The sequence below is a fragment of the Cnephaeus nilssonii genome, assembly GCF_951640355.1.
Source record: "Cnephaeus nilssonii genome assembly, chromosome: 14".
Taxonomy (NCBI): domain Eukaryota; kingdom Metazoa; phylum Chordata; class Mammalia; order Chiroptera; family Vespertilionidae; genus Cnephaeus; species Cnephaeus nilssonii.
In genome coordinates, this window is record NC_137085.1 from 32,767,556 (window position 1) to 32,783,073 (window position 15,518).

At 35.5% G+C, this 15,518-nt stretch overlaps 1 protein-coding gene across 2 annotated transcripts in view; it reads right to left on the reverse strand.

The window, feature by feature from the left end:
• Positions 1-15,518, reverse strand: part of NTRK2 (neurotrophic receptor tyrosine kinase 2) — a gene marked incomplete at its 3' end in the record, with an annotated part of 314,958 nt that overhangs the window by 257,407 nt on the left and 42,033 nt on the right. For both annotated transcript variants that reach the window (XM_079790908.1, XM_079790909.1), the window contains exons 9-10: positions 2,438-2,574; positions 1,803-1,935 (exon numbers count right to left, since the gene is read on the reverse strand). In XM_079790908.1, coding sequence (XP_079647034.1) covers positions 1,803-1,935; positions 2,438-2,574 — 270 coding nt within the window. The remainder of the gene's footprint in view (positions 1-1,802; positions 1,936-2,437; positions 2,575-15,518) is intronic.

Genomic DNA, 15,518 nt, shown 5'->3' on the forward strand with positions numbered 1-15,518 from the left:
TCAACGTTTTGATCCTTCTACTAGCTGAAGTCTTATCTAAACCTGTACAAACAAACTAGAAATTATTTTAACATTAACTGTAAAGAACTGTATGCTTCGGGAAACAAACATTATCAAGTAGCATATTTAAACAGTAATTATCCTAGGTGAAGGTATTAAAAACCCCTCATAGTTTATTTTAATGTCATCTGACTTTGATAATATATTCAAGGACTGTAAACACTTTTGAGACCTAATAGCATTTTTCTCAGATGAAGAAACCCAAGTCCAATGAGGGTAAATAACTTGGTCAAGGTTACCGATTGAGGCAGATCTGAAACAAGAATCTAGGTCTCCTGGTGCCCAATCCAGAAGCCCAGCTTCCTGGATGTATAGTTCCTGACCTGAAGGGGCAGGGGGTAGGGGTGATAACTAATACACTCTGAGCAAGGTCACTGCAAAGATTAGCTCAGTTGCTAATATTCTTTATCACTTATTCCTCCTTCTCTTTATCTAAACTTTGATAGATAAAGCTAATTCTTCAGACCATGGCTACCACATAGATATCAACCTAAATTGAGAACATTTTGAACTTACATGTCCTTATTTGTAGGTCTGTGTTGCAAACACAGGACCACAGTGGGGTAGGAATCATACTTGCTAGTACCTTCCTCCCACCGACCCAAGACCCCATACCCAGGACACACTTACTCCTTCCACCAAGCTCAAAAGAGCTTTGGGTGAGGTGTTGATTTAAGGCTATAAAGTTAGGAGCTTGTTGCATATGTTTGGGGGTAACACTGACTTCAGGCTTCCAGGAAGGTCGAAATGATTAGAAATTGTAAGTCCAGGGTCTACTGGGCTTAGTGCTAGTACTGCCAGTGACAAAGGATTATGGTTGGTAATTTCAGTCATTCACTCCAACCACCACATACTGTAGGTCCTCTATGAATGAACGTTAACCAGTGTCTACATGTGTGCAGTGCGGATTTGTGCATACACACACCACACATCATGTTTGTTCACTTTTTTTTTGTTTTGTTTCTGTTTTTTGTGGGTTTTTTTCCAGAGTAAAAGTTCACTAATTTGTACCATCCAGCCCAGGATTTGCAATGATGTGAACAGTATATGTGATTTTTACTGAATATACATTCACACTGAGCATTACAATCTGGAATGTTAAGATATGTGTCATGTTATTTATTAATACTAGAAAATAATGCACATATGCTTAAGAAGTATCACTATCCTCTAGCTTAGTTTCAACATATACAGAAATTTAAAACAGATATAATAAAAGATTTCTGCAGATAGTAATGTTCAATAACTGAAGTAGGACTCCTCCAACCTTCTCATGGAAACTTGATGTCAAATTAATGAGGTTTTATTGTATCAACAGTACAAGTAGGTGTTTGTGAACAGCCAGCCCCATACTTTAGGTATCAGAACTCTAACGCTTTATATTGCTTTTATACAGAAAAAAAATTTAGAAACTGGTTTATCCGAATTTAAACTAAAAGTTATAAACAAGAGGAGAATAACCAGCTCAAAATATGTTCCAGCAAATGAAGACTGGGGAGGCACAAGAGGACAAGCTTAAAATCAAAAAGAAGCTTAAGGGAAAGACAGCGCATGAGCAAGAGAGATTAGCAGAAATAGAACAAGTGAACGAGGCTGATAACATTTCTTAATTAAGTATGCACAGAACACGGCATACACTTTTTTTTAACTCACTTAAGCAGCACCCAGAGTGCCCCAACGACAAATGTAAGGGTGTCCACGATCATTTGCTAGTAAAAACACATGCTGGTCTGATTACGTACAATGCACAGTGAGGTTCACAGAATCTTGATCTTCTCCTACAAGATTTTCTGCCACACAAGAGATTTGCTTTCCACTGTCATCAGATGAAATGTTAGTTATCCTTAAGGAGCCCTGTGTGTGGCTTGTTTCATTCTACAAATGAATTAACAGACAAAGATAATCTTTGTTAGGACTGGTCCCAAAGTGACAAGATTTGGGGTTTCTTCCCCTAATTAGAAAAAATAATTGATAACATCAGAAAAGGTTTCCAGCCTAATCAAGCACGGGCAAAGGAGTAAATCAGACGTTGTTCTATTTCTCTAGATGGCAATTGTTTAATATGTGAAATTGATTTAATCCTGAAACGCCTACCTACCTTCCTCCAAGGGAAAAGGAGAGTCACTCACCTTGCTCATGATGACACAAAAAGCTCACTAGAGACAAAGACTCTCGCCCGTCTACTGGGTTTACATAACTAAAATGCAAACCTGCATTAGTCTTTGTTAATTAAGAATAAATAGAAAGTAAATGTACACCAACAATTCCTCATATGTCATCCTATAAAATATTAAATGATCATCACTAGGTTAATAAAACCTCAAGTTCTGAGGTGCTCTCGTCTGGCTATGAGCACAGAGCCAAAGACAAGTCTTACCATATGTTTGGAAACCAGATTACCGACATCCCAGTACAAACTCGGAACTGGATCGCCCTCAACACTGCAAGATAATGTAATAGACTTCCCTTCCTCCACAGTGAGGTTAGGCGCGGCCAAATTTGCTGACGGCAAACCTGTGCAATAAGAGAAGTAAACGGAGATATATACAACTAAATACATGATTAAAATCACAGCAATAAATTAAAAACTCTTCATGCTTTAAAGTTAATGATCATTTACTTCCTGAGACAGATATATGTTGATCTGAAAAAGAGCCAGGTCAATAAGTTTTACAGATTTAATGTGAACCAAAAATGTGCAGTAATAAGATTAGAAAATAAATTTTACTCATTTCTTAAAAATAATATTACAGAGTAACTTTATTAAAAAAAACCACTAGTTTGTAAAACTATGTCTTCTACTTCTTTTTCTGTTCTACAGTTGCTAATCTAGTTTTTTCCACATAAACAGGCATATATCTGGGGACTACCTTAGCTCCCTATCTCCCTCCCTCCACTTTTTAAAAATATATTTTTATTGATTTCAGAGACGGAGAGAGAAATAGAAACATCAATGATAAGAGAGAATCATTGATCAGCTGCCTCCTGCATGCCCACTACAGGGGATCAAACCTGCAACCCCTGTATGTGCTCTGACTGGGAATCGAACCGTGACCACCTGGTTCAAAGACAGATGCTCAAACACTGAGCGTACTGGCCAGGTTCCCTCCATTTTTTTATAGTCAAGACAAAAGAGTGAAAGGCATCTACATTTTGTTTAAATCCATTTTTTGCATTAATTAATTCATAAATCTAACCTACTACCAGACCTCAATTTTGAAAGAGAATCAAACTATGGAAAAGAAATATAGTTTCAAAGCATATTTCAAAGCTATGTAAGTCATAGTTAAACATGATGGGTAAAATTGGTCATTCTATTTATGATATGATGAAAAAAGTTAAATGGATCTTTATTCCAATGAAAAGTTCTTTTGTAGAAAAACCCAAAGAAAGTACTCTTTATCTGATAAAATTTTGAACCTTATAAACATTTTTCAATATTTCAGGAGAGCATCATTTTAATACTTTTACATTTCAAATGCTAGCTTTCATTTATTATGCTGCTGTCACTTCATTAAACAATCACACCTATCAGGTGTTTACATTGCTTTTAACCATACAGGAATCACAGTATTTTTCACATGAAGGCAGGTCCCAGAGAGTGTAATAGTATATCAGATCCTGCCAGTCAAGCTAGTGCCTTGCTTGGTATCAGAAACTCTGCTTGGGACTACATTCACCCCAACAGCTGTGTCCCACGGAACTATGACACATGATTAACTCAGGAGTAACCTACAGGTCAGAAAAGGCAATTCATCTTCAATGGCCATTATATTGCAATTAACCCACCCACCTAGCATTCTGTGACCTATCTGAGCTTCACAATGCTATGTATACACACTTCCCTTATGATGCAGTCCTTAATGACAAAGCCATGATTCTTTATTACTAACACCAGACCGAAACAAGATTTATGCAGCATGTCTCATGGTATTCCCACCAGTGGCAGAGGACTTCCCGACAAGTTCTCGCTTGCAGGGACTGGTGTGACTTCTTCAGAACTCTTCCTGTCAGCATTCATAGAGAGCAATGTTGTATCTTTCATGGGGTTTCCAAAGGCCCCTAATCCTCTGAGTTTTACAGGACAATGAAGCGAATATGAGTGATCAAGAGGCAGTGCAGTTAACAGGAATGAACTCTCAATCAGGAGTCAGGAGCCTGAGACCCTAAATCTGACTCATACTGTGCAGCCTTGGGTGAGTCATTTCCTCTAGCCACGTGTTTTCTTTAAATTTCTATAAAAATAAAATTCAGCTGTTCATTTAGAAGACCGAGCTCTAACTTCTTCTTGTTCTAATATTTGGTGACAACTTCCATGACAATTAAGCTTTCCAATTTATTAAGAAGTTGTCAAGGCAAGATATAAGCAAAGGGCTTACTTAGTGAAAAATCTCCTTGAAGTCAGTGGTATAATCTAGGTGACTTTTTAAAAACTATATATATTTTTAAAATCAAAATATATAGACACATAGTTTGAAGAGTCTATAATTCTACAAAACTTGTTATGAAAAACATTCAGTCTACTTTGTGATAAGCAGTAGTCTCACCTCACCCATGTGGCACTATTTCCTATTCCCCATAGGCACTCATTTCATCACATAAAGGTTCTTTTTTGACATTGATCTCTACATTGATAAATACCATATCTACATTGCTACTTCTTGATTTCCCTGTGTTAACATTATCTATTGACCTCTCACTGTGGAAGACAAGATTCACTTTCACACAGAAGGCCAGCCCTCCCCACATGCCCCTAGCACATTCAACATACTCTGTCTTCATGCCCTTACATATGCTGTGAAGTTAGGCTGTCTAGATGTAAAGTTTATTATAAAAATATATACCATACAAACAGCTGAACTATCATATGTAATAGTTACATTTTATCAAATTTAAGTCAGCACTGATTATAGGCTAAAACACTGTCATATGTACCACTAAGGAAGGGAAAATAAAGATGCCAACTTAACTCTGATACAATGCTTTCTCACCACTGAGATCTCTTAATTTGGATGTTGAAACTTCTAGCTATCCCATCAAATTTTTTTTATCCTTTTTTTTCCTATGTTCCATATTTTCGTATATTTGTTCTATTTACAGAAAGATTTCTTCAGATTTACCTTTCCAACCTGCTTCTGAGGTTTTCATTCCTCTGTCCCATGTATTTATTCTCATTCTTTTGATCCTGAATGGCATTCTATTTTTATAGCACCCCGTTTTTCTTTTATAGGTGCAATGTCTCTTCTGATCTCTGTGAGATATTAATGATCATTTCTTTTTAATTATTTTCTCTCCATATCAACTTTGTTTCTTATAAGTTTTTCTTCCTTTCTCTCTTTGATCATGTTGTGTGTATCTTTTATAAGATTTTCTCAAACAGCTGGTGATCCTTGGCCATTCATACATCCATAAGAATGAGGTATTAGAAGCATTGCATATTTATTCACTGTTGGCTTCATGTAGGAAAATATTATTGGCCTCCTACTGGGTACTCTCTGATGTCAATATTATTAAATCATTTTGGGAAAGGACTGGTCAAATTATTCAAATAATGTTCTTTTCCTGTCCTCCTTGGGAAAGGAAGAAGGCTGAAAATATCGATATTCAGTATGTAAATCCATCATTTTCTTATGGTTTTCACTCTATGTGGAGATCCTCGTGACCTGCATTTTATGCTCTTTAGAGAATAAACCTGCTGTGGAGGGAGAGGTGCAGGCACCTAGGACGTATGGAACAAAAATGGGATTAACTGCTTCTTAATAGACTTTCAACCAACCCCCTGTATTTGGCATTGCCTGTGCTGTCACTTCTTGAGCCTTGTAGTAGTTCTGCAACATAAAACAAGCTTCCTCTTGCCTTTCCCCATTGCCAACTTGGTAAATAGCACTCTCAGCCTTTAAGTCAGTTACTACTCATTCAGCTGCTTTCCAGCTTGCAATTAATTTGTGTGCTTTGTTGACTTCTGCCATCTTCTATGTACTTACAAATTTATCTGCTAATGCTGGAGCCACCATGGACCAGAGCCTGCCCTGGTGTTTGTTTTTAAAGTCTGACCTTCTTCGCAGCCAGAAAATACCCGTGGAGCTCAGAGACACCCCTCTTGGTACCTCAAATACAAACCTATGGGATGAATTCCCTACCTTTTATAAATGTATCTCATAGTTTAGAAATTCTGAGCAGAAAAGGATAAAAATAGTTTCTCAGAAGAGAATCCTATGCCATAATCTTAATTTCCACTATAAAATCTGTTATAGTTTTTTTTCAAGCCTAAGCTTATATAACTAACAGTTCTAAAAATATTTGTTTAATTACAGTAATAATAATAGCATTTATATAGGCATTCACTAAACCATACATTCTTCTCTAATATTTTAAGTTTTTGTTTTATTTATTCCTTACAACCAATCTTAAAGTTAAGTATTTTGCCCTTATTTAATTAATGCAGACTATGAAGTTTGAAAAAGTCAAATACATCTTCTCAAGTTGCCCAAGTATCTTTGTCCTGGGATTTGAACCCAAAACACAGGATCTTCACAACTACATTATACTATCTCCCAGACTGCATATATCCATTTTAGCACAGACCATAAAAACCAATACATATCCATGATCTAGGAATTTGATTCATTAAAAAAATAATTACATGTCTATTTGTGAAGGAAGAGTGAGTCTCCTTTATTTATAGAGAAATTGTATCACCTTGTCATAGCAGTTTCCAAGGGAATCTGTGCAAAATTGGCCCAGTCTAGATCTTTTAAATGTAAAGTCTTACACAAATGAGTAAGCATCTGACTCACGTTAATTCTACAGCATTAATATGCTGGCCAAAGAGTTAATAATGGAAAAAACAATCTGTACTTGAAATATCACTTGAGGTTTAATTAGCACAATAAAAATGAATTGGGAAGCATGAATAGCCAAGGCAGGATAAACCATTTGCCAGGCACTACTTCCTGGCTTAATAAGATTTGAAATCGGCACAAGAACAGAGCAAAGCTCAGCAATGCTTCCAACAGCTTCTAGCACTACCGTAATGGGATCCTGATTTGAGCTTCAGAGATGTCATCCTTTGCACTCTGAGAAACCTCACTGGAGATAAGAGATGGTCATCTGCCCAGGCAGACAGACACCTCTGTGTCGGTGTCTCTTGACCTGGATGTGTTCAGGAAAAACATACCAGCCTGTAGACCTCAGCAGAAAATCATAAACCATCTAGCAAAACGGCTGACTTTCTTTAGACCAGAGCTTTCATGTGCACATGAATCACCAGCAGATCTTGTTAAAAATGTTGCTTTTTTCCCAGTCGGTCTGGGTTGGGGCCCGAGAATCCACATTTCTAACAAACTCTCTGTTCCACAGACCACACTTTGAGTAGCAGGAGTTTAGACAACGTTGTTCACTAAGCTTCTGTTTTCTACAACTATTATTCTTAAACCAACAGTGGTCTGAGTAATCACCTAGTCCACCAAACTTTCCCCAAAGGGTGTAGTGTGTTCTTTGACAATCTAATTCTTTGAGATGCTCTGTGGTTAAAAAACAAAAAACTGCAATATTTTTTTTAAAAAAGTTACACAAAATCTATAACTCTGTTCACTATGCACATTACCATTTTATTTTTTAAATGTTATTGCTGAAAGTATTACATGTCTCCTTTTTCCCCCCATTAACTCCTTCTAGCCCATTCCCGCGCACCGCCCCAGGCCTCCACCACCCTATAGTCTGTGTCCATGGGTTATGCATATATGCATACAAGTTCTTTGGTTGATCTCTTCCCACCCACCCGCCTCCATTTTAAAAGCTCGGAGAAGCCCTGCTCTAAAGAAACCATTTAATTTTCATTGATTTCATATTCGCCAAGCTTATTTGAGTATATACCATTTCACTGTGATATCTTGTCATGGCTTTATTTTTATTTGAAGTAATTTGACAAAATATAACATATACACATATTTAAGTTCAAATATAAACTATATTTGAAGCTAAATATTCATAGTGATTATAGTAATAACATTAATAGCTAATATTTATTCAGTACTTAACACGTGCTAGACCTCATCTATTTTCCGTATTATCTTATTTGTAAACCTTAAAACTCTACAAAGAAAGTGTCATTAGTATCCTTATTTCCAGATAAATAAATTAAAGCTTAAGAAGCATCACAAGCCCAGGGTAGTGTTGCTCAGTGGTTGAGCCTCAACCAGGAGATCACAGTTTGATTCCCAGTCAGGGCGGTGCATGCCCAGGTTTGCGGGCTAGATCCCCAGTGTGGGGCATAAGGAGGCAGCCAATTCTTTCTCATCATTGATGTTTCTGTCTCTCTATCCTTTTTCCTTCCTCTCTGAAATTAATTTTAAAAAAACATTTTTTGTTTTTAAAGAAGAATTATAAGTAAACAGTATGAGTGAGAGCTGGCCCTGACCCACATCTGTCTGTCCATGGCCTCAACCAATACATGGAATGGATGCCTCCTTTACTGGGCTCTCCATGCCTCTGACCCCTTCCATCAGTGCACACTTCTTGAGAGTTGACCATATTGAGTAGACCCCTTGAATACTAATTCAAATTTTCTCACTTTGTAATAATTGAAGAAAACTAACCTTGAATCATTTGGATTATTAACAATTTGGGGTTTTATTTTTCAACACTCACCCATAAGACTGGATTGTGTTTTTCTTTTTTTAATCTCATTTTAGTGATCCTGAGCTCTGTTCATTTCATGCTGGGTCATCACTCCATGTGTATAAAAGTATTCAAGTAAATTATGATTTTATCTGCTCTGGCTTCTCTCTTTCTACCTTCTTGTAATGTCTTCTAATTGCTTTGTCTCCTAAACATGTATCTTTCATTACCAAAAATGAAGCCTGGATGAACCTGACCTATTCTGAAGAGGCTCCTTTATACCTGGTTACAGAAATGCAGAAATCAGCAGAGACTGTCCAAGCTCAAATCAGAAATTGTGCTTCTATGCTTTTGTGAGGTGTGTCATGACAGTGACAGTGACCACAAATCTTCTAAACACAAAAACCTGTATAGTGACTGATAGGTTAGAAAAAAAAACTTCATTTGCCATTCTAAAAAAAAAAGCAATGATCCATTGTGTGGATTGCTTTATTTTAGTAGATAAAACCAATCTCTACTTAAAATCAGTAAGCTAGACTTTGTATATGTTTTTCAAAAAAAAATCAACACAGCTAAGATACTAAGAAAATAATGTTTTATACTAACCTCCATAGACGATTAATATAGCATTTCCTTTTCATCTTCTATAAATACTAACAAAGTAGAATTACTCTCAATCTATTTTTCTGGTTCAAAACAAACAATAGAATGAGTGTGTAGGAGTATTCTAAACAGACATATACTACAAACTATGGTGGAAACCAAAAGAAAATCTTAACAATAAATAATTAAAATCAATTCACTCGGCCTCTCCTCCCAGACACCTGTAACCTTTCCCATTATAAACAGCATTTTGTTTATGTGTTTTAAGAATTCTCTACACTAAAAGTTTGAAGGTTGGAAATGTGGAAAATTGAAATTTTCAGTATAAATAACACGGGAACCAAAGGCAGGACTGATTTCAATCCATGAGACCATTAAGGGTGTTTTATATAGTAACTGCCCAGTCCTTCAACCATCACCTGAATTACCGCCTTATGTTCACTGTGGGACATGCTAACTAGTTAAATGCGTTGAAGGATTGTTTTGATTTGACCCAGAGGAATACAGACTTTCTTAAATATATTTGCCATCTAGTTAAAACAGAGCATTTCATTCACTACTAACACTCCCTGAAGAAACTCTGTTCCAGAGATTTGAATTATAATTACAGCATAAAACAATTAAAGTGAAAGTCATTTTGCAAACTAACTACTGAAGACCAAACTGAGCACAGAAATTTAGAATATGCTATGTGATGAATAATTTTACTGAAAAAACATGAAAAGAAGTAGCAGGGACATTTTTGTGGAATGATAAATAACTTCCCTTCATTAGCACCTGTGTGACTCAGTTTCCGTCTTCAGAACCAACGCTTACAGCACCTCTTTTTTTCTGAATAATGTGGAAATTTTATACGAACGTATTTTATTGCCTTGCAGTCAATAAAGTTTTTCTAAGGTTAAAAAGAACCTTGTGGAGAAACAGACCTCAATGTGTTTCACGGCATGAACAAATTTACCATAATTCATGGCAAGAGGGAACTGTTAGAAAAATATTGTGAGCCATGTTGACTGTGCTGCTAGTGGGAACTGCACAAACTTCCCAGCCCCACCTGCTACGCTCCCTTAATCACTAAGGGAGGAAGGAAAAGGAAGAAACAAGATCCTTTTGAAATGCAACAATGATTTGTAAGCTATATGAATGTCTATCTACTGTGCTGTACACATGAAATTAATACAAAAAAAAGGATTGAACACAAACTGTAATTGAAAAATAAAATTTTAAAAAATACACACAATTTCAGAATTAAATAAAGTTTAAAATGCAAGGACAACAAAAATTTCAAAGGGAACTAAAATATATGGTATAATTTGGCTAGAAAAATATATGTTTAGGTTCTTTTTACTAAACTGAAATATCTTCACCATTATATTAAAATTTCAGTCCAATCTGAGCATTAATATAGTATGTTCATGCATTTATTAATTATCAATTCAGCAAACATTAATCAAATCCCTATTATGTTCAAGGCATACATTAAGCAGTCTAAGGATTCATGTTTGCATATAAAATGTTGACAATTTGTTCACAATATAATACTGACATGATAAAATACTAAAGTGGAAAGATTTTTTTAATTTTGTTTTTAATCACACTCAATATTATATTACTGTCAGATGGACAATATCATGATTAGCCATTTATATATACCTTATGAAGTGATCACCCTGATAAGTTCAGTATTCATCTGACACCATACATAGTTATTAGAGTACTATCAACTATATTCCCTATGCTCTACTCACATCCCTGTGATTATTTTTATAACTGGCAACTTGTACTCCTTAATAAAGGGGACTTTTTAAAGAAAACCTGACTTATAAAGAATAAATTGCCAATAGCTCTTTGTTATTGAAATTAAATATTACTAGCTGCTAACTAAATTCAATGGCCATAGTTATTGGCAAATTTTTGGTTTACAACGATAAAACACATAAGACTATACTCTTAGGAGTTACTCTTGACAAAATTTTAATCAAAAGAAGTGGAAATAAGATGAATTCAGCATACTGTGACTTAAACACAACAGATATGTTTTAAAAGCTTGAAAAGGGTAGGACCCAAAAGAAAAGCCTCTGAGCATGAATCCATGTTGCAAATAAGATCTAACTTGAAGATATTAGCATATCATCTGAATTTCTGAACATGGAGTTTCAGAGACAGAATTTAAATCCAAAAAAGTCTAGTGTAATTTACTGCTCAATCTAACTTGAAAAAGAACCAAAGTTGGGAAGCTATCGTGAAGAAAATGAATACATGTTAACTAAGCCCCAGTTTGAAGTATCTGGCTTTCATCTCAAATTTCTAGAAATTAGTCCAAAAAAATTAAAGGCAGAAAAACAAGAAAGCATACTGTTGATGGATAAGAAACTATGAGGAACCTCTGGACAAGAGAAAGCAGGGAAATAGGATTAAACAAAAACAGGACAGCTCTAAATGAATACATAGTATGTGTCAGATGAACAGGGAGGCTCTCGGCCGACCCAAGACTGAAGGGGTGAACTGCAGGACAGAGCAGAGCCCCAGGAAGGCCAAGCCACAGGGTCATTAGCCAACACCAGAAGGGATAAACTTTCCACGTCCCATCGCTACCTCCTCACCATAGACACAGAATCCAACAACAGCTGTAGCCACTTCCAAGTAGAAGCAATGAGTGTGAGAACTTGCCAAGAGAAAATCAGTCATGCTAGGAGCTGTGACACAGTAGAGATATGGTGAGCTCCAATGTGGAAAAAGGCATTTCAATCATAATACCAATCACTAGAGATTGCAGAAATTAAAAACTGACTGTTGGAAGAGAAAAATTCAGTAGCTACAGAAATAGCTGAAGGGTAAAGTAGTGAGGAAACCAATTTTCCCATAATGCAGCACAAAAAGACAAGCAGATGGAAAGTATTACAGAAAGATTGAGAGGTATGAAGGGAGGAGCCAGAAGTGGAAACATTCATCTAAATAAATTAGAAAATTCTTCCAGAACTAAAGACAGGAACACTTGTACTGAAAGTGTATGCTGTATATTGACCAGAATAAATTCTTAAACACAAACATACCTAATTTCATTGTTCTAAAATTTAAGAATAACATGGATTAGGAGAAACTCTTAAAAGCTTCAGAAGGAAATGGAAAAGCAGAGGTTATTTATCAAGAAATAAGCATCAGATTGGCCTCAAGCATCTCATCAGCAACAGTGGAATACAAGGAAAATCTGCAAAACCCTAAGAAGCTATTTTGAGTCTAGAACTTTATACTCAGTCAATACCACTGGGAAGAAAAAAAATACAGGCTGATTTTCCACCAGGCAAGAATGTGACGATTTTATTTTTTAAATTTCTCTGAAAAAAATATTAGAGAATACTAGTACATTCCAGCAAAATGAAAAACCACTCCAAGAAGAAGTAGTAAGATACAAAGATCAGTGGTACACAAAAAATAGTAAATCTTTTTTAAAAATCAAGTAATGTCCTGGCCAGATAGCTCAGTTGGTTAGTGCATCCTCCTGATACGCCAAGGTTATGGGTTCGATCCCTGGCCAGGGCACATATAAGAATCAACCAATGAATGCATAAGTAAGTGTAACAACAAATTGATGTTGATGTCTCTCTCTCTTTGTCTCTTTCTCTCAAATCAATAAATAAAAATTTGAAAAAAAATAAGTAAAATCTAAAATAAAATCCCAGATGAAAACAATTTGAGAGATGGGAGAAAGAAGTAAAGAGAAGTAAAATGTCTTATGAAAGGTTAACTCTAGATACTTACAGAAATACATTTAATGTGTATGGTAAATATCTTATCATTATATATTTACAAAAACAGAATTTCAAAGAATTAAGAAAAATAAAACAAAGAACACTACCAATGGAAGAAAAAGAAAAAAAAAAAAGAAAACTAGACAAAGGGTATAAATAGGTAGTTCACTGAAGAATAAACACAATGTTCACAAGATACTCAATAGCAATCAGCAAAATGCAAACTAAAAAGCAATTATGTACCATATATTTTTAGAGAGACAAGGAATACATTTGCTAATATCAAGATATACTTTGCTGGGGTGGCTATATATCAGTATAACCATTTTTTAAAGTGCAAACCATATGAACCAAAAAATTATGGTTCCTACTATGTTCTCTATAAAAACCTTTGCATCTGTCCATATGCTTATTGAAACATTTTTGTAGCAATGAAAAATGGGAAGCTAAATGTCCATCAATATGGAAGATTTAATGTAATTAAGATTTATTCTGCCACAAATACCAGGCAATGATCAAAAAGAATATGCTAGATCTATGACTACCAACCTGAAATGGCCACAAACAAGAAAAAGACAAGCTTTATGTATAATATAGGAAGTTACTTTTACAACAAAATGTATCAACATGATTTGTACAATTATAAATAAGTAAAAATACACTTGAAATAAAAGAAAAAATAAAACATAAGAATATGAAAGTGGTAGAAAAATACGTCTGTCAATTCTCCTTTTATAATGTTGCTTTTTGAAAAGCATTGGTGACAGTGAAATTAATTGTGAATGTTACCATGAATATAATAAACAGATCCTACTCAATCAAGCAAGCACATGCTCTCTGACATGGATTCAAAGTTTCACTGTCATACACACAATGCATTGACTAATTGTAGAAATCATATAAAAATTATTGAAAATTGACAAATCGATCAGGAAAAATAAGGACCAGGTTACTGCTATGGTTCCCCTTCCACAATCACAACAGTCCATCAACAACACATACAGTGAGTGCATTATCAGAATGCTGTGGAGACAACGTGGCTGAAAATTAAAATCAAAGAAATAGAATGGTTTCAGGCGAGGGCAAAACAGACATCTATTAAATGCAGTTTGTGAAATCAGAGCAGGAGTTAGATGCTTTCTCTTTTTTCCTCTCAGTGGTTGCTGAACCACTGTGGTCACAACAGTCATGGGGATTTGGGAGCTGGCCAAGAGGCCAGGTGACTCAACATTGCATTTCTTGTCCCTCTAGGCAATTTCTCTCAGTGGCACAAATTTATGCCAGAACAGAAAACAGTTACCTTCTTATCAGGAAAAGATATATATTGAAAGTGTTTGTTATTTTCACCCTTGGCTAGCAAAGAAAGCTGAGGGAAGTTGGCAAGGGCCTGATCCCCCCATTCTAAAACCAAAGATCTCTAGTTATTACCAAAAAAAACATGTGGGAAGGGTAACTGCTATCTTCTAAGCTCCTTCAGGGTCAGAAATGAACATTTATCTTTCCTTTCATTACATTCTCATTAAAAATAAGCAGCAGCTGTATTTTCCTTAAATGAAAACTGACCCTAAACAATAGGGTCCTCTGAAAACAAAGAACCAGATATTTATGGTCAACATGAAGATTCCTCAGGGCAGTGGAGAACCAATGCTACCTGGCTTTCTGCTGAGTCACCAGAAGATCAAATATCATTGTGAACTGATTTAACTGTCTGACTAACTGATTAAAATTTCAACAGAGGAATAATATGAATATGTGAGTATTGTAGACGTATGTCCCAGAAGCCCTTAGTGGTAAAATCCTCACAGGCACCCTTGGATTCTACTTCCCTATAAACTAAGGTGACCAGATTTTAACATTGGTAAAGCGGGACACCATTGACGGTGGTGGTGGTGGGGGGGGGGGGTTAACATATTTTATTGATTTTTTACAGAGAGGAAGAGAGAGGGATAGAGAGTTAGAAACATCGATGAGAGAGAAACATCGATCAGCTGCCTCTTGCACATCCCCTACTGGGGATGTGCCCGCAACCAAGGTACATGCCCTTGACCGGAATCGAACCTGGGACCCTTGAGTCCGCAGGCCGACGCTCTATCCACCGGTTTCAGCCTGGGGGGGGGGGTTCTTGATTAAAAATTTGGTCTATATTGTAATCGCTTTTGGTTTTTTTAATAAAAGGAAATTCACTTCTTAGATCATCGTTGAATTTGCATTCTCTTTTCTTACTCATTATGTTAAAAATCTAAAAAAAATAATTTAAAATTATATTATAAATTATTATATACATATTGCTTAAAAACACAGTAAGTAGGTACATAATTACATGAACATATTTTATTGTTAGTTTATAAATTAAATTAAGTTGATTGTTATAAAGTAAATATATTTTAAAAATTATTTTAATCCTATATTTCTTTCTAAATAATAACAATACTAACTTGTATTATTTTTCCTCTGAATTTGCCATAACATAAGTCGTAAGTGTCACTTTCA